The 20752-nt window shown below is 41.4% G+C and overlaps 1 protein-coding gene across 1 annotated transcript in view; it reads left to right on the forward strand.

The window, feature by feature from the left end:
• The window catches only part of sytl2a (synaptotagmin-like 2a), a 37899-nt gene extending 17693 nt beyond the window's left edge, over window positions 1–20206 (forward strand). The window contains exons 10-15 of the mRNA XM_072913783.1: window positions 120–222; window positions 305–466; window positions 554–650; window positions 729–834; window positions 8579–8784; window positions 19850–20206. Coding sequence (XP_072769884.1) covers window positions 120–222; window positions 305–466; window positions 554–650; window positions 729–834; window positions 8579–8784; window positions 19850–19986 — 811 coding nt within the window. The 3' untranslated portion in view covers window positions 19987–20206. The remainder of the gene's footprint in view (window positions 1–119; window positions 223–304; window positions 467–553; window positions 651–728; window positions 835–8578; window positions 8785–19849) is intronic.
• The last annotated feature ends 546 nt before the right edge of the window (window positions 20207–20752 follow it).

Consider the following 20752-nt stretch of genomic DNA (forward strand, 5'->3'; position numbering starts at 1 on the left):
CACACATGGTTATTAAAATGGTAAAATGCACAGTGTTGTTTCATGTAAGTTTGTGAGGCATAGATTTAAAACTCAAACTGGCACATACAAAGGAAATGTAGCTTTGTTGTATTTTGCAGGTATGTCAAATGTTACCTTCTCCCTGACAAAATAAAGCTGGGAAAGAGAAAAACTAAAGTTAAAAAGCACACCCTAAACCCAACCTTCAATGAAATCCTTAAGGTTAGTACATACTTTTTGTTAGTTTCTTTTACCGGTTAAACATCACATTTGTTTTTAAAAATTTCCATTTTCTGCTTAATAGTTTAAAACCAAATTGGAGCTGTTGAAAACTCAGAGCCTTTACATTTCTGTGTGGCACAACAACACCTTTGGTAGGAACACCTTCTTAGGTGAAGTGGACCAGGATATGTCAGGATGGGACTTAAGCAACACACAGATACATGAATATACGTTAAAACCAAGGGTAAACTGATTTCTGATATGATTTATAAAATCCAGTGTGTATCATGAACAAGTGGTCTGAATAGCGTGTAATGACTTGATTGTGCAGGTGTCAGGACAGACCTCAATACCTTCCTTTTTAAGTTTGCCAGACAGCAGAGGACTGATGAGAGTATCATTGAGGTTCCTACTACAAACATCTCACAGTAAGAACACATTTAACTAATCTTTTCAAATCAAATGTGCAGTCTTCATCACTAATTGAGATTTGAATGTATCCTCAGGGAAAAAAACATCTACAATTGAAACCGGTGAGGTGCAAATTTGGGTGAAAGATTGTAAGAATCTAACTTCAAAGAGAGGACCTACAATGGATCCCTTTGTCAAATGGTATGATATTGTAAACTATTGGGACCATGTTCATAAATTTAAAGTAAATCCATTAGTCTTGGGGTAAGATTCTATATAGCTACACTGGGCAAGGACAATATTGAAAACAGTTTTGAACACCCTTAACTTGTGTGTATGCTCAGTGCCTTGCAAAAATATTTACTCCCCTTGGATGTTTCAGCCTTGTATTGCTTCTCTATACAAATTCATGGTCAATTAATTTAGGCTATTTTGACAAGTATTACAAAAAGATCCTTTTTTTGTCTAAATGAAAACAGATTTTTGCAAACTGGTGCCAAAAATAAATAATGTAAGTAAATAATCTGTGATATATAATGTAAGTAAATTCAACCCTAAAGGTCAGTGTTTAGTAGATGCACCTTCGGCTGCAATTACAGTTACAAGTACAATCTGCAAGGATATGTGTCAAAACATGCCAGCACATCAGGACCCTGCAATTTTGCTTGTCGATCTTGTGTAAACACCAGTGACGTGCGGTGAGGTTCATGGCTGGTGAGGCACTGACTTCATCACAGTCAGATTTACAAACATATGAACCCTAAAGAGTATCTTATTCACCATTTGATTGGCAGCAGTTAAAGGGTTATGTTTAAAAGCTCATATCAGCATTCTTCCCTGCTTGGCACTCAGCATCAAGGATTGGAATTGGGGGTTAAATCACCAAAAATTATTCCCGGGCGCGGCACCGCTGCTGCCCACTGCTCCCCTCACATCCCAGGGGGTGATCAAGGGATGGGTCAAATGCAGAGGACAAATTTCACCACACCTCATGTGTGTGACAATCATTGGTACTTTAACTTAACTTTAACTTTACACATACAAACTGTAGCACACAAAAAAGCACATTTAATAAAAAAAAAAACGTTATTATGGTCTTACCTTTATGTAATATATTGAGTTGGAGGCAATAACCAGGCGAGGTGATGAAGTACGTCTCTTTACTGTAGACTTCAGAACAAACTCAACACACTTGACATCAGGTGCGCAACACCACGTAAATCGTTGGCCAACCAAAAAGTAACCAGAGTACGCTAGCCAACATTAACCAGGAGATGGCAACAGACAAACATAGATCACTCTATTACATTCCTCCCCTTTTAGAAATGTAGAAGTAAGTTACTCAAAAGAAATAAACAACCCAACCAAAAAATGCAGCAGCTCAATAAGAAGCCAAAAAGTGCAAAAACAATAATGTTCGTGTTGGAGGAGTTGTGAATGAATGAAATATGAAATCCGTGCTGCAGTCTGCAGGTGTACCTAATGTTGTGGCCCTGCAGTCATTCACAACTCCTCCAACACGAACATTATTGTTTTTGCACTTTTTGGCTTCTTATTAAATAACTTTTTTAAATAGATTCAATCTTGCACGTGGAAAGTTTAAGTGCGGGCTTTAGTTGATACAACACTCCCGTCAGGGGGTGCATTCTACGGCGGGAGTGCATTCTCTACCACCAGGAGGCGGGATTACTGCGAGCCTCACACAGTGTGTCTTCGCAGCAGTTTTATGATTGCTCAGCACAAGAAATACGTTACACACATACAGTTGTTGACAAAATACACTGTACATTATATACCTCAGCTAACTAAACTATGGAACTGTATAATATAGTTCATATAGCAATATGGTCTCACTGCACAGCAGGCCAGCAGTTAGCCGAGTCCGCAATCCATGTTGAGGCACAACTGAGTGATGTGCCTCAACTGGCTGCTGATCACTGCACCGTCTCTTCTCAGTATTTGAACGGCAAATGTGAAAATTCAGCGATTTTGAATTAAAATAATCTAAAACTGGTGAAGTTAAATGGAAAATAACTTTAGTATAATCACTGGATACATATAACAATTTAATAACATTTTTTTTCTTTTTACATTTTTTTTCTTTCCATGATGGCAGGTGAGGCCCCGCCTCACCTGCCTCTACTGACTGCACATCACTGAATGTAAGTAAATTCAACCCTACAGGTCAGTGTTTAGTAGATGCATCTTTGGCTGCAATTACAGTTACAAGTACAATCTGCAAGGATATGTGTCAAACATGCCAGCACATCAGGACCCTGCAATTTTGCTTGTCGATCTTGTGTAAACACTTCTTTTTGAGTCCAGCCACAAATACTCAATTTGATTGAGATCTGGGCTTGACTTGGCCTGTCTAGAACATTTACCATGATGTCTTTGAGCCAGTTCGGTGTAGCTTTTTGCTGTATGCATAGGGTGGTGGTTTATATTTCAAGATAGCTGATTCACTCATTTCGCTGTCAATCAGAAAGGGATTACCTAATCATCATGCAGAAGCCCAGCATCCAGGCCAGCCAAGGCTCACCCACTGCCCAATAGACACCCAGAGAAGCTCAGCTTCCATGACAGTAAAATTGTTTGCCCGTCTCTCCAATCAGTGTCTTACTTTCTACGAGATTCAATGGGGATTTACTTGGGGTGTGATGAGATCTAATGTTATGAACGCGGGACAAAAATTATTGTTTCGAGAAAAGGTTTCCCGCGCACATAAAGCAGTCAGAAGTTGTTATTTTTTTAGTCAGAAGCAAATCCGTATGGCTGTGTACAAAGGATTAGAACTGCACATAAAGTGCTTTGCGCACACTAACCAAGAGCTAGCAAACAGGGTTAGGGGCGGTTTGGATAGTGGTTCTCTTTCTTAAATTGCCATGAACCGTGTCTCAATGATGGCAGAGAGGCTTTCTCAACAGGTTTTGAACACAGCGCCAACGCAGATTGGGCCAGTAGTACCTTGTTGGCGGGGGACTCCCTCGGCTCTGTCCCACCTCGCTGCGTGTTCGTTATTTAATCAAGAATCCCATTACTCAAAATCATTCTCTTTTTAAGCTCATACGAGATGAAGTCCCCTGGGGAGGGGCCATTCTTTCCATTCGTACTTTGATATGTTCTTTTACAGAATAGAGCAGTGATGTTCTTTCCTCTCGCGCTTTCATATGCTCTTTGATAGAATAGAACAGGACTTGCTTAAACACTTCTGCAAAAACCAGCAGGTCAAGAGCAGGTCATGAGGTTCAGTGACGCACAATACATTTCACTCTGATCTATGTGAAGCATTAATGTTCAAATAAGCATCATCATACAAAAGGTGTTTTAAGGATCTAATGTTAAGCATGAATATTAATAAGCATTCTCGGCTAATCTTTATGTGTGAATAGTTAATGAGCTGCTCAAAAGGCACAAGCTTTTTTAAGAGTATAGTGAATCAAAACATCAAAACATATCAAATCACAACATACCACAGATCTCCCTGAAAGGCGGCCTAGTCGTCCACCATTTACTGCACATCATCCACACGCAGTGCCTCCTGATGAGACTGTGATGCATCTGTATTTAACTCTGCCACCTCCGCGTACTCGCGTGTTCATATCGTGAAGATTCAGGAGGAAAATGTGACAGGCGGATTATGGTGGTGTTAACGTAATATCACAGATCTTACGGTCCAAATACGGAGGCTGTCGTTCTTTACACTGTGAAAGGCACTTTGCACACACCCCATGTCCAACCACAGAGGCCGCCACATAAATTTGAACATCATTAATTTTTTTTTGTTAGTTCTCCGCGGTTATGGGTTCATGGCAGATCAGTGACGGATGACCAAATTTTGAGCTTGGTCTTTGGCGGGGCACGGCAGATTGCTGAACCGATTTGAACCACCATCTAAAACGGCAATGTGTGAACACCCCTTTAGCCATTGTGTTCCCTGTGACTTGCCCGCAAAGGCGGGCATGGTGGGGGAGAGGTCACTCTCATTCATCTGCGTTCTGCTCGGAAGCAGCTAAACTGTCAATTATGGACTCTTAGGATGCAACAGAAAAGTACTCCGGACACACTGGATTGCTTTCCAGCAGGAAGACGCCCATGCAGCAGCCCAGAGATAAGACAATACAGCCGAATCAGTGATATACCTTCCAGCTGCAATATCAGAGATGCAGAAAACCCCACAAACTTTTGTGGTTTTTAATTTTTGTTTTTATTTGTGGAATCAAGTTGGATGGATGGATAGAAGTTTATGAATTAAAAGCTCAGGAGTGGGGCTTGCATGCAAAGTTATAGCATACGTCAAAGACTTGTTTTATGACCCAGCCAAATGAAAAGAGTCTCCTATCCAGTCATATGCCTTTTCATTGTAGTTTTCTTATAGATATGGGCGCTGTCAGGAATTCTGAAATCGTCTCAACTCTACCACCCTACACGTCACCCCCTACTTAAAATTAATGGAAAAATATTGTCTCGTTCTCGTGTACCCAATAATGTGTATCGTTCCGTGAAATTAGTGTATCTTCACACCCCAGGATATTCATACAGATTTACACTGGCAGCGCCTGCTTCTGCCAAGGAAAGAACTTGTGTCAGAGAGCAAACTCACTCATCAGTATATTACTGCTCAAGGTCGAAAAATTACCTGCATGATCCAATTCGGGAAATAGTTATGTTCACTGCAGGTGAGACTTTCAAGGAGAAAACTGTTTGCCGCAAAGTTTTATTGATTATATATAGGTTCTTGCATATGTAAATTCTGAGCTATTCAATGATTATGCAATGTTTAGGGATCGAATTCATGCAGTTTTATAAATGAGGCGCTGGTCTTTATAAACTGAGACTACGCAGCGCTTCTCTTACTTCAAGCACTAAGAAAAAACATCTTTAAGTCACCTCATACACACTATGGTGACGGTACTGTACAATGTATGCAGATACCAACCTTCTGATAATGTATTTGTTTGAATATTTCCTTTTAAAGTGCAATGTCCTCCCTGGTTATTTTGTTCAAATGGCTGGTCTGAATAAGGCAAGGAGACTAGAATTGAAGATCAATAATTTATTCTACAAAAGGAATAATTACAAACAGTAGCAATACCAGCGCTGGTGAAAAGACTGTGCCGTACAAAGTCTGGCGCGTTCTCTTTTGTTCTCCTTGCTGTCCCTCCCTAGTGGAGTTGTTTGGGCATTGTCCAATAAAACCGAAGTGTGTTTTGGACACACACACACACACACACATTCGAGGACGTTGAAGATATCTACCTATTCGGAATTATGACAAGAGGATATCTACTGATTGGAGTAAGCATTGCTCGGGTGAATCAAAAAATTGGAAGATGCTGGCAGCCATTCAAAGTAACCTAATGCTACTACAAATGATTGAGGAATGTGAACAAAATTGTGGGCACTCAGACTTTTGAGATTTGGACTATATTGCAAACTTTTGGCGACATCTTGGGTATGCCGGTTGCTCTGATGGTGAAGTTGAGGACCAGAAATAAACAAGAGTGAAAAGCAATTTTTTTTTCGCTTGCAAACACAAACATCTTAATCTGGATTGTTTACCTGGCTTTGAAACTCTCCCAGAGCACAGTGCAGTGAAGACACAACAAATTCCTTTCGTGTCTCTCATGGACACACACCTGTTGTTGTTGACTTCGGACTGACTGGCTGTACTATTGCGTTAGCGACAGCAGCAAGGTCACGGAACAGAAACACGCTGCAGGCTTACACACACATGCATCCACGAAAAATACACGCCACGCACACATGTACCCAACCCCCATTCCACCCCTTTGACGATTCACCCCACGTGGTATGATGGACGAATCAGCGTAGTGGCTGGCAGCCGAATGCCCGTCCCCTCACCCTTTGTTGCAAGTCTTGACTGGTATGTTGTAATATGTATGTGTGCTTTGCTATTAAGTTTCTTCTCGCTCCAAACTGGGCCCTCTCAATCAGAATCAGAATCAGAAATACTTTATTAATCTCCTAGGGGAATTTCAGATTTTCAGCACAATCCCATTCAAGAGCAGACATACATTACAGGGAGACAAAACAGGACCGCTGACGGGTCAGCCAACTTCGGCGCCCCTTAGAAAGGTGGGAAAAAGGTAAACGCTGGGTGGATGAGTAAAAAAAAAAATTGGTCTCAGACTGGGCTCCTGGGGAGGGGGTCCGGGCTGAGGCCAAGCAAAAAAAAACTCAATAGCCATAAGCACACATAAACATGTTACATATAATCCACAAAACTTGCAACAGAGGGGAGGGAATGGGGGCTACGGTGGCCGGCTGCTGCTATCTAAAGCGCTGCCTAGCCATCCATCGCCCCTAAGGGATTCAAGCGGTGGTGAAGGCGTGGGGTGGGGGTGGGGGTATGTGTGTGCATATGCCCATTGTCCAGGGTGTAGTGTTGTTGTGTCTATAGGCCTGGAGTCGCTCTGCAGGCATTACGAGCAAAGTTCAACTCCCAGGTGTTGTTGAAGGAATGAGGGAGGTCAGAGTGGCTATGACTGAGGTGTCCTCGGGGGATGTTTTCAGAACAGCCTTCTTCAGTTATGAGCAGCGTCAAGGCCATTTGAGGGAGTCAAATCGTAGATAAGGATTGTTGTTTTCCAAGCGAGCAGACATATTGCTTGTCTGAGCTAATCGTCCATGCTGGCCCTCAAGATCAATTTTTGCATTTCGGTAAGCTTCTCAATGATGTGATCCAACTTATTATTCAGTTCAGAAATCGCCACAGTCTGTGTTCCCACAGCTCGACTCATGCCTTCCATTGCGTCGGGCATCCTTTGGGCTCCTTGAACGGCTGCCATCGTCTTCCAAATTTGACGATACACCAAAGCAATGTCCAGCCCAATCAGCAGATGCCCTGCGATCACGGTTCCAAATAGGTAGATGTCTTCCACGTCCTCGACGGAAAGCACACTGAGAGGCACATGATTCTCCAATTCTCCCAAGAGTCTCTCACGTACCCCGCAGCAATTGTTCCGTCAAGGCAGCCAGGCTCCCCAGAACCTCTTTTCCTCGTCGAGAAGATTTTGTCAATTGAGTTGAGAGTCCAGCTTATCAATTCCATGTTAGGTGTTTAGATTTCGAAGACAGCACAGAGGAAGAGGCTCCTAAAAAGTATAGACAGGACAAGACATAGAGAGCAAGCAGGGAGAGACAGAGAGGGAGTAAAAAGCGACCGCCTCCACCAAGTGCCAAGCCAGAAAAAAGAGACCTTTTTTTTACTCATCCTGCTCCAGCGTCAACCTTGTTCCCACCTTTTACGGGCCGCCATGTGGCGACCCATCACCATTCCTGTTCCATTCCCCGTACAATGTTTGTTTGTCTAATTTTGAACGGGTTTGTGTTGAAAACAACATTTTGTTGTACTTGTGCAGTGACAATAAAGATCCATCCATCCTTCTAAAATGCCTATAAAAAGTGGTACATGTTTCCTGCTTGTTTGAAAACAAAGCAACATGCCACAGGTGCATGATAACAAGATCATGCTGTAAATGAGTGTTTCCATGGTGAAAGCCGCAAGAACGCACAAAAACCTCATTTAAATAAGGAAGTCTGCACCAATTATGACTAGCACGTGTGATGTTAAGAGACCTCACGCAAAACACCTACTATTGGGCGTGTTGCTGAGGTACATGCTATTTTATAGATTGTACACGCTGTTTAGCACGTGGTTTTTGGATCTTAGTAGATCAGGCCCGATGTGTGCGTATTTGCAAAGAGCGTACTCATTATGTTTTGTCCTTGAACAGAACAAAGTCAGTCAAGAGTGAGACTCCCTATGCATTCCACTCTGCTTTAAGTTGGAAAATATTCCCCTAACACATTACTGTGCCTACATTGGCGCCTACTTAGAATTTGTTTACAATTTATGACTGATTGTAGTTAAAATTGGAAACTTGTTACTTAATTTTTTTTTCTAACTTTGCATCTGCAGCACTGTACTTCCTGATGTAAGTGGCAAAAGCCAACAAAAGAGCCGTGTGGTGAAGAGAACAGCCAACCCTATGTTTAACCACAATATGACGTATGACGGTTTACGACCAGATGACCTCAGGGAAGCCTGTGTGGAGATTACAGTGTGGAATCACGACCGGCGAAACCCTCACTACATTGGTGGTATCAGACTTGGACTTGGAACAGGTACTTGTTTACCCCACTTTTAATGTTATGTATTAGGGCTGTAAAACGATTAAAATATTTAATCGCGATTAATCGCATTTTGTTCATATTTAACTCAAAATGAATCGCGATAATTGCAGACAGGTATAATTTTTCATCAAAAGCACATGGTTTATTAATGCCTTTTGACATATCAGGGCCAATTAATCAATCAATCAATCAATCAATCTTTATTTATATATATATAAATCACAAGTGTCTCAAAGGGCTGCACAAGCCACAACGACATCCTCAGTACAAAGCCCACATACGGGCAAGGAAAAACTCACCCCAGTGGGACGTCGATGTGAATGACTATGAGAAACCTTGGAGAGGACCGCATATGTGGGTAAACCCCCCCCTCTAGGGGAGACCGAAAGCAATGGATGTCGAGTGGGTCTGACATAATATTGTGAGAGTCCAGTCCATAGTGGATCCAACATAATAGTAAGAGTCCAGTCCATAGTTGGGCCAGCAGGACACCATCCCGAGCGGAGACGGGTCAGCAGCGCAGAGATGTTCCCAGCCGATGTACAGGCGAGCGGTCCACACCGGGTCCCGACTCTGGACAGCCAGCACTTCATCCATGGCCACCGGACCTGTGCCCCCCCCCCCCCCCCCCTCAAGGAAAAGGGGAGCAGAGGAGAAAAGAAAAGAAACGGCAGATCAACTGGTCTAATAGGGGGGCTATTTAAAGGCTAGAGTATACAAATGAGTTTTAAGATGGGACTTAAATGCTTCTACTGAGGTAGCATCTCTAATTGTTACCGGGAGGGCATTCCATAGTACTGGAGCCCGAATAGAAAACGCTCTATAGCCCGCAGACTTTTTTTGGGCTCTGGGAATCACTAATAAGCCGGAGTTCTTTGAAAGCAGATTTCTTGCCGGGACATATGGTACAATGCAATCGACAAGATAGGACGGAGCTAGACCGTGTAGTATTTTATACGTAAGTAGTAAAACCTTAAAGTCACATCTTAAGTGCACAGGAAGCCAGTGCAGGTGAGCCAGTATAGGCGTAATATGATCAAACTTTCTTGTTCTTGTCAAAAGTCTAGCAGCCGCATTTTGTACCAACTGTAATTTTTTAATGCTAGACATAGGGAGACCCGAAAATAATACGTTACAGTAGTCGAGACGAGACGTAACGAACGCATGAATAATGATCTCAGCGTCGCTAGTGGATAAAATAGAACGAATTTTAGCGATATTACGGAGATGAAAGAAGGCCGTTTTAGTAACACTCTTAATGTGTGATTCAAACGAGAGAGTTGGGTCGAAGATAATACCCAGATTCTTTACTGATTCGCCTTGTGTAATTGTTTGGTTGTCAAATGTTAAGGTGGTATTATTAAATAAATGTCGGTGTTTAGCAGGACCGATAATCAGCATTTCCGTTTTCTTGGCGTTGAGTTGCAAGAAGTTAGCGGACATCCATTGTTTAATTTCATTAAGACACGCCTCCAGCTGACTACAATCCGGCGTGTTGGTCAGCTTTAGGGGCATGTAGAGTTGGGTGTCATCAGCATAACAATGAAAGCTAACACCGTATTTGCGTATGATGTCGCCTAGCGGCAGCATGTAAATACTAAAGAGTGCAGGGCCAAGAACCGAACCCTGAGGAACTCCACACGTTACCTTAACATAGTCCGAGGTCACATTATTATGGGAGACGCATTGCATCCTGTCAGTAAGATAAGAGTTAAACCACGACAAAGCTAAGTCTGACATACCAATACGTGTTTTGATACGCTCTAATAAAATATTATGATCGACGGTATCGAAAGCAGCGCTAAGATCAAGAAGCAGCAACATAGATGACGCATCAGAATCCATCGTTAGCAGTAGATCATTAGTCATTTTTGCGAGGGCTGTCTCCGTAGAGTGATTTGCCCTGAAACCAGATTGAAAAGGTTCACAGAGAGTGTTAGACACTAAGTGTTCATTTAGCTGCTGTGCGACAATTTTTTCGAGGATTTTCGAAATAAAGGGAAGGTGGGACACCGGTCGGTAGTTTACCATGAGGTCAGGATCAAGGTTAGGTCTTTTGAGCAGAGGATGAATAACCGCTTTCTTGAATGCTAGGGGAACAGTGCCAGAGGAAAGTGATACGTTTATAATATTTAGCACTGATGGACCTAATAATACAAAAAGCTCCTTGATAAGTTTCCCAGGAAGTGGGTCAAGTAAACATGTTGTTTGTTTTATCCCACTTACACGCTGTAATAGTTCCTCTAATGTTATTTCATCAAAAAGAGAGAGACTATTTTGTATTGCAGTATCCGTCGTAGATACAGTTGTATCTGTGTTCATAGAACCCAGTTGTAGCTGGGATGCGTTGTCTTTAATCTCCTTTCTAATGAGTTCAATTTTCTTATTAAAGAAATTCATAAAGTCATCTGCCGAGTGGGTGGAGCTATTGGGAGGAGTCCCTTGTTGGGTTAGCGATGCTACTGTACTAAACAAAAATTTAGGGTCGTTTTTGTTGAGGCGGATGAGATTTGAGTAATATTTAGCTTTAGCTAAGGTAAGCATGCGTTTATACGATATTAAACTATCACTCCATGCTTGATGGAAAACCTCAAGCTTGGTCGCGCGCCATTTGCGTTCCAACTTTCTACATGATAATTTATGAGCTCTGGTTTCCTTTGTAAACCATGGGGTGCGCCTTTTAGGGGCCCTTTTTTGTTTTAGCGGTGCTATACTATCAATGGTTTTGCGCAGGGCATTGTCAAAGTTGTTAGTGAGGTTATCAATAGAGCCGACATAATTTGGGAATGGTGCCATTACCGAAGGCAGTAGGTCAGCAAGAGTCATCGTTGTGGCGGCATTAATGTTGCGGCTGCTATAGCAGTTATTATTATTATTAGTTTGTTGACAATGAGTCAGAACTTCGAATTTTATAAGGCAATGATCGGACATTACTTTAGTATACGGGAGTACCATAACTTTGGAGGTGGTGACACCCCTGACCAGCACTAGATCTATCGTATTGCCGTTGCGATGCGTAGGTTCATTTATTATTTGTGTAAGACCACAGCTATCAATTATAGTCTGGAGCGCCACGCACTGAGGGTCCGATGGGGTATTCATATGGATATTAAAGTCCCCCATTATGATTATATTGTCTGCGTGCGTCACTAGATCAGCAACAAACTCTGAGAATTAATTAATAAAGTCCGAGTAGGGCCCTGGGGGGCGGTAGATAACAGCCATATCGAGAGGCAGCGGTGCGACAGACCTCATAGTAAGCACCTCAAACGATTTGTATTTATTATTTAGGTTAGGGGTAAGGTTAAAGTTTTCATTGTATATTAATGCGACCCCCCCACCCCTTTTAAGGGGACGGGCAATATGCGCATTCGTATAGTTAGGAGGAGATGCCTCATTTAGCGCAAAAAATTCGTCTGGTTTGAGCCAGGTTTCGCTAAGACCAATGACGTTAAGATTGTTGTCTCTAATGACCTCATTAACTAATAACGTTTTGGGAGACAATGATCTTCTGTTTAAAAAGCCCATATTATAAGTATTGGGCTGTTTTGACGAGTTTTTGTTTAAATTATCCGTAGTAGAAATATTAATAATGTTGCGTTTATTGCGTTGACTTGACATGAAATTATTACATATGGTTCCTTTAATGCAAATTTAAAAAAACTCTGCAATTATGTATTTTACAGACAAAAATGTGGACACTGTATCCCATGCTTGTGCTACAGCACATCTCATTGTGCAAAATGTGAATGTTTTAAGGAAGGGGTTGCCAACCCAGTCGATTTTTGGGACCCTACCGGTCGATATTAGAAAAAAAAAAGTATTAATATGACATCATTGACACCAACAGACCTGCTGACAGGCACGCATTTTAACCGCTAAACACGCCCGCACACCTCGCCTCTCTCTCTTAAGCCTCACATCCCGCTCTCTCAAGACTGTGGCCACACAGTCCGAGCCAGGCGGGGCACTTCACCCGCTCGTTTCGCAAACACACATGGCATTACTTGTACAAAGATCATCGAGCTGCAACAATGCATGAAGGCTGACTGTTGGAACGCATCGGACCTTTTCTAGCATTCTCCTGCATGCGAGGACTTGCATTTGGGGACGCATTATTAGAAAGGCGGCCACACTTTCTGGGCGGCAGTCAACCTTTCTCTCTCCAGCAATGCGATGCTCTGCTGGAAGTTCTGCCACGTCTTCCACAAACTGTAAGGTTCCGTAAAGGCGAGCAGCCCGTCGGGACGCACCACTGTCCATCGGTCACGGAGCTCACCGTCATTATCATAATCGCTCGACTGAAACAGGAAGCTAACAAGCCAAATACTAGTTAGTGTCCGTGAACAATGCTCCAAAGTACGGATTTTGTGTTGACTTATATACTTTGGCTGCAACGATTACATATGTCGACAATATTGACTAAATAAAATTTGTCACCGACAATTATTTATAGTTGTGACTTCATCACTCGTGTTTTTCCGGGCGGAAATAAGTCACCACCGCCACTCTGTGTTTTGTTTGTTTTCAATGCTGCTATTTTAACTGTTTTTTTTTAAATTTATAAATAGACATAGGTAACTGTTTTTTTTAACAGTGTACTTTTACAATCATGCAGTCTTTCTGAGGGCCAGCAACAATTACTTTGTGAAAAGTTATGATCCAGAACCTGATATTTTTGCCGGATTATAAGGAGAATGAGCTACAAGTTTTAGAAGCTGTGTGCTAAACAGATCTAGCTATAGTGAAACACTAATCATCATGTAGCACTACGGTTAAGTGCTAATCAAAAAAACAAACTACAAACTTCATAAAACGATCGCTTACTGTACAATGTCGGCTCTCACTGTGATGACGACTTTAGACTTTAGATGAAGAATGAATCACGATCCATGTGAAGCATTAAAAGGAGAACTTTGCGAGTAAAAACTTAAGTATTTTAGTAAAAAATAGATATGAGTTTTTGCTTATGTTTAGTTACCATGTACTATTGACTTTGTTTGTTCATTTCGAACTTGCTTATAAAGTTACATCGGGAAAATCAAATCAAATCAAATCAAATCAACTTTATTTATAAAGCACATTCAAAATCCACCACAGGGGTAGCCAAAGTGCTGTACAATGAACAGGTTAAAAGATAAAACGAGTACCGAGCAAACACAACACAACACAAACAGAACACGATAAAAAAATAAATAATTAAAATAGAATAAATAAAAACATAAAAACATAAAAACAGGTTCACAGCAGGTGTATTATGGGGCGCCATTGCAGGATGGATATCACTCAGTGTTAAAAGCCATGGAATAAAAGTATGTTTTTAAGAGAGATTTAAAAACAGGAAGAGAGGAGGCTTGTCTAACACTCAGGGGTAGGTCGTTCCAGAGCTTGGGAGCAGCAACGGCGAAAGCTCTGTCACCTCTAAGCTTCAGCCTTGTGTCAGGGACCGTCAACAGCAGCTGATCGGCTGATCTTAAGGATCGGGTGGGGCAGTAAGGCTGAAGGAGGTCGGAGAGATAGGTTGGCGCGAGGTTGTTTAGACATTTAAAAACAAATAAAAGGAGTTTAAAATGTATTCGGTAACGCATAGGGAGCCAGTGAAGGGACGCTAAAATAGGGGTGATGTGCTCACGTCTGCAGGTCTGTGTTAGCAGACGAGCAGCAGAGTTCTGCACGAGCTGCAGGCGGGCAAGGGAGGCCTGGCTAATGCCTACATACAGGGCATTACAGTAATCAAGACGAGTCGAGATAAAGGCGTGGATTAATTTCTCAAGATCATGACTTGATAGAAGCGGTTTCACTTTCGCTATTTGGCGTAATTGATAAAAGCTTTTTTGAACGACGCTGCTGTTTTTCGAATTTAAAATCTGAGTCAAACTTTACCCCCAGGTTTGTGACACAGTCGCTGAGATACGGGGTCAGAGTGCCGAGGTCAACGTTGGGGGAGGGAGAGCGACTTGGACCGAACAACATAACTTCTGTTTTACCTTCATTTAGGCTCAGGAAGTTAGCTGAAAGCCAGACTTTGATGTCGTGCAGGCAGTCAATAAGATGTTGAACCGTGTTATTTTGTGCCATGGGAAAATAAATCTGGCAATCATCGGCGTAAAAATGAAATGCAATACTGTACTTCCTAAAAATAGAACCAAGGGGGAGAAGGTAAAGCGCAAATAAAATTGGGGCAAGGATTGAGCCCTGGGGGACCCCATGTGGTAAAGGAGCTGTGGACGACATAAAACTGTCTACTTTTACACAAAAACTCCTGTCGGTTAGGTACGACCGGAACCAGTTGAGGGTGGCGCCCTTAATGCCCACACAGTTCTCAAGACGAGTGATTAAGGTGGCGTGGTCGACGGTGTCGAACGCAGCAGACAGATCTAAAAGCACCAGGACAACATATTTACCAGAATCAGTGGACAGGAGGATATCGTTAAAAACTTTTAGAAGCGCTGACTCTGTGCTGTGGAGGGCTTTAAAACCGGACTGGAACAGCTCAGTGATACCATTATCCTCTAAGAAGGGCAACAACTGACTGTAGACAACCTTCTCTAATATTTTGGAAATGTATGGAAGATTAGAGATAGGTCTGAGGTTAGAGAGGAGAGAGGGGTCGAGGCTGGGTTTTTTAAGTAGAGGTCGTACCACTGCATGTTTAAACTCTACTGGAACTATTCCAGAAGAGAGGCTACTATTGATAATGTTAAGGACACTTGATCCAATAGTAGCAAGTACCTCCTTAAACAGGCGAGGTGGGAGGGCATCTGCAGGAGAACCAGAGGGCTTCATATGACTAACTGTGTCACTTAAAAAAGAAAAGGACACCGGCTCAAACTGATGGAAAACAGAAGAGAAATGCAGAGGAACAGAAGGGTCATATGAAGGCTGAGATAGACTGGCTCTAGTTGACACAATTTTGTCAGTGAAAAAATGGAGACAATTTTCACAGAATTCAAAAGAAGCATCAAAACCAACAGATTTGGGAGCATCAATGACAGTGTTAATAGTTTTAAACAGAACTCTGGGGTTGTTACAGTTAGAAGATATAATCTGAGATAGATATATATTCATTTCTGCTTTTACAGTCATCTGAAAGGAAAACAGGCTTTCTTTAAAAATGGCAAAGGACACATGCAGCCTGTCTTTTTTCCATTTTCTCTCTGCTCTTCTACATACGCGCCTGGCAGCCCGAGTGACGTCATTCAACCAGGGCTGAGGCGTGGCTTTAGCGCGGCGGCATTTGAAAGGCGCGATCGTGTCCAGTGTTTGTAAACAAATAGAGTTGAACCCAGAAACCAACTCTTCAGTATTCAGACATACAGAGGCTGCAGAATTATCATCACAAAGAGTCGAAAAAAATAGAGGTGAACCGAGCAGGAGACGAAGAATTAAACATGCGAGAGCGTTGGGGCGGTGCGCACAATTTAACTGGACACTGCATGGGAATATCAAACAAGATCGGCATGTGATCAGAGAACACAGCGTCGCAAATGTCCAAATTAAAAACACACAAACCATACGAGAGCACTAAATCGAGTGTATGCCCGCGTTCATGTGTAGAACCACACACAGACTGTACAAAGTTAAATGAGTCGATTATATTCAGGAAGCTCCTGGAAAGCGGCTCGTCTGGACAGCAGGTGTGAATATTAAAATCACCCACAATAAGGACACGATCATATTTGGGCAGGATTTCAGCCAGAAATTCAGAAAAGTCAGTTGTAAAGTCTTTGTGGTACTTGGGTGGTCGATAGATGACGGCACACAGGACGACATCAGAAAGACCCAGTTCAAACATGCACAGTTCGAAGCTTGAAAAGGAGGATTGTAGGCGGATCTGACGGCATTTAAAGTCATTTTTAAAAACGACTGCTAATCTTCCTCCTTTTCGACCGGACGGCCATGGGGAATTAAAGTAGGAACACTCCGGAGGCAGAAGTTCATTAAGAGGGGCGGACTCACCGGCTCTCAGCCATGTCTCCGTCACACAGAGGAAGTCCAGTCCGCGGGAAGTGAATAAATCCTTCAGGATAAACGTTTTGTTTGTCAAAGATCTTGCGTTCACAAGACCGAACCTGGCGGGGGCCAGCACGTCCAGGGCCGCAGGTGGCGGGAATCCACCCCGCGCCTCCGGGGGCGGGGACAGCAGGAGCGACGGCGGCAAGCCTCTTCCTCCAAACCAACGATAGGAACCAGCCAGGAGCCGATGGGATCGAGCGAGCGTGGGTGCAGGAGGAGGCCGGATACCGCACAATTCCTCCTTCGGGACGCCACGGGAAGCCGGGCCAGGAGTGCCCTAACTTTCACCAGCTGGCCGCCACGTTTACCGCGGCGCCGGAGACGCTTCCGCCGGGGGAGAGGAGCCAGGGGGCGAGAAAGGAAGGCAGGAATCCGGCCAGGTGAAAAAGCTGACTGGGACGTCGAAAAACCAACGTCAAAGTTGATCATATCAGTGGGAGAGGGGCAAAGATCCAACAGTGTTTGGCGGTCATACACAAGCAGTGAGTTGACAGAGACGAAAATAGACGCAAACAACACAAAAACGAACAGAGCTGACAGCGAGAGACGGCAGGCCAAAGCACATACTGGCGCCATCTTGGTCGGGGGCGTCACACAAAATCTCCCGTTTACAAATTCACAATCCAACATGTCCGAACGGAACTGGAATCATTTTGATCAAACAATTGTATGTAATAAAAGCAATAAGGGGCTAATTTAAATATGGTGTTGACATTGTTACACTGTTAATAATACTGTGAATAATTAATTTTTTTAAATTCGTTATCGGGGCTATTTTCACTTACAGGTGATCAGAATCTGCAGTATGAAACCCTGATCGGAACATCTCTATCTCTAACACATGAACAACAGGATATGTCTAAATGTTTTTTTAATCAGATTTTCACAAATAAAGTGAAACTTTTGTGAAAGTGTACTCCTGTGGAAATAAATGTCATAATGTTTATATTCGAGTTCAAAGGATTGATGTTTATATACTGCTTGCAAATGCCCCACGAGAGTAGTACATTTTTGACCCTGCCTTCTAAAAGAATTGGAATGGTAATTTGGAATCAAATAATTGTATTGCACAATTTTAAAAGAGGCACTATTGCCCCAAAGTCCTGTACAAATTAAAAAAGAAAGCTAAAAGAAATAAATAAAAATCGCAAAAGTACAGAACACTGTACTTTTTTTTTTTACACAGAAAAACGAACCAATCAATAAAATTGAAATAAAATAAGGAATATCCATTGAAAACAATAATAAAAACATAAAAATGTCCAACTCAGTTTGTGTTAAAGGCCAGCAGTTTCTTTTTGTTTGCTGTTTCTTTGAAGATGTAAAAGTTTTAAAGATTTTAAAAGCAATAGGTGCTGCTTGTGAGTGGTTGCGCATTTTAGTTTCATTGTTGATCAATCATCGTCTCCTTGTATCTTTATAAAATATTGGCAAAAAGCTAACTTATGTGCACACAGACAGAATTGGCAAGTTCGGGGAGGAGGCATTTCCCAGAATGCTTTATTGTAGTCACTGTGGTATCATGCATCTTTAATATGTTATTTTGTATAGAGTTTAATCCTCAAAGTGGTGTCAATGTTTGTACAGTTAAATTATTGCTACATTCAGTGGCAATCTGGCACACTTATAAGTAAGAGTCAAAGCCAGCATTGCCGACAGGAAATGGGACTAGACTGGGGCGCCATCTGTTGGAGGGGGCACCAAATTGCAGGATCTACAAATTAAAATATATATATATATAATTAAAAAAAATACAAATGAATGTACAGTATAATGAAACACACTCTGTACATTTACTATGGACATTTTCTTTAAGATAAATAATGATTAAACTTGACAGCATCTATTCAGACAGCAAGCAGCAGCACATTTGCTAGTCAGATATAGCTTCAACATCAGGGGTCATCAACTAAAATTCAAATAGGTCCAAATACAGAACATTTCCTCATACATACTTTTACAACAAAGTAAGTTTTCCTGGAGAAATACCGGTATAAAGGTTAAATGTTTTTGAACTTTATAAAAGTAAATAAATGGGAGTAAAACATGTTTGATAACATGATCATGCAGGTGATAATGAATAATAATAATAATTAATAATTGACCTGTATTAACACTGACTAGAGCAGGAGTTCTTAACCTTTTGGACTTAGGTGCCCAACTTTTCCACTGCAGAGAGGCCCGGTGCCCACTCCAATGTTAACACTGTCTTATTCTTGATTTTAATTGTATTCAATAATTATATCTAACCTACTTACAGTTTACAACATTGTCAAATGATATGAAACCATTTTTTGATCACAAAGATTATTATCAAGGTTTAGTTTGGGTTAGTTACAAAAATAAATATAATCAAATATAATGCAAGTGAAGGGATTCATAAACAAATACAAAATAAATGTACATACAATTACGCCGTGCTAAAATAAATACATTCTCACTAAACTAATAACTATAAATAATAACTTATGTTTCTTAAATAAACCTTTAATCAAATAAAAGTGTAAATGAAAGTACAGCTTCACCACTTTAGCCATAATTGTTGCACTTAAACTTCTTTATGGTTGGAATTGGGGGTTAATCACCAAAATGATTCCCGGGCGCAGTCACCGCTGCTGCTCACTACTCCCCTCACCTTCCAGGTGATCAAGGGTGATGGGTCAAATGCAGAGGCTAATTTCACCACACCTAGTGTGTGTGTGTGACAATCATTGGTACTTTAACTTTAACTTTAGTTCCACACTTATTCTGTTTGTTTGATATTGCCATTACCGCCACAAGTGGTGGAAAAGTGTATTGCAACTAAGAACCACTGCAGCCCATCGGTACCAAAGCTGAAAAACAGATATTTTTGGGGGGCCCTAGGGTGTGCTGGCGGCCCAACAAAATGGTTAAGAAACACAGGATTAGAACATTTGAATGTAAAGTTTAAAATAACATAAAATGGCATCAGTTCCTAATTTCACCACACGTCACTGATCATAAACACAGTTACAGTACATAAATAAGTTGTGTTGTTTTTGTGTTGTTTTCTGTGCAGGGAAGAGTTATGGAATTGATGTGGTTTGGATGGACTCCACGATGGGAGAAGCTAATTTATGGAAGAAGATGTTGGAGTCTGGTGGTCAATGGGTGGAAGATATTTTACCACTGCGAATGCTTGTGACCACGAAATGATGCTCAGAATGATCATTGCAACAGAATGTTTTGATAACCGCAAATAATATCACAATGTTAATGGTCCATTACACACCATATGATAAATATGTTAATTGTTTTGTTTTTCATGTCCTTGCCTATGCTTGATATACGCAAGTATGCTAATGTATGTTATTGGGGTAAGATTAAATAAACTCTGCTTCTTCCGACAGGACTACTATTAAGAAGTGTTGAATTTTGTAAATGTAACCATGTGATGTTCCTTTATGTAACTTTTTAAGCATGACTAAAACAAATAAACCAAACAATACAAATCGGTGTCAGCTGATTAAAAAACCCTAACACAGAAACAACTTAACATAATGCATAATTTAAATATAATAAATATATATATATATATATATATATATATATATATATATATATATACATATATATATATAAACTCATAGCCTCCGTGTTTTTTCCTGACCTAACGAATACACACACACACACACACACACACACACACACATATATATATATATATATATATATATATATATATATATATATATATATATATATATCAGTGACGTGCGGTGAGGTTCATGGCTGGTGAGGCACTGACTTCATCACAATCAGATTTACAAACATATGAACCCTAAAGATTATCTTATTCACCATTTGATTGGCAGCAGTTAACGGGTTATGTTTAAAAGCTCATACCAGCATTCTTCCCTGCTTGGCACTCAGCATCAAGGGTTGGAATTGGGGGTTAAATCACCAAAAATGATTCCCGGGT

The sequence above is a fragment of the Nerophis lumbriciformis genome, linkage group LG09 (assembly GCF_033978685.3).
Source record: "Nerophis lumbriciformis linkage group LG09, RoL_Nlum_v2.1, whole genome shotgun sequence".
Classification (NCBI taxonomy): Eukaryota; Metazoa; Chordata; class Actinopteri; order Syngnathiformes; family Syngnathidae; genus Nerophis; species Nerophis lumbriciformis.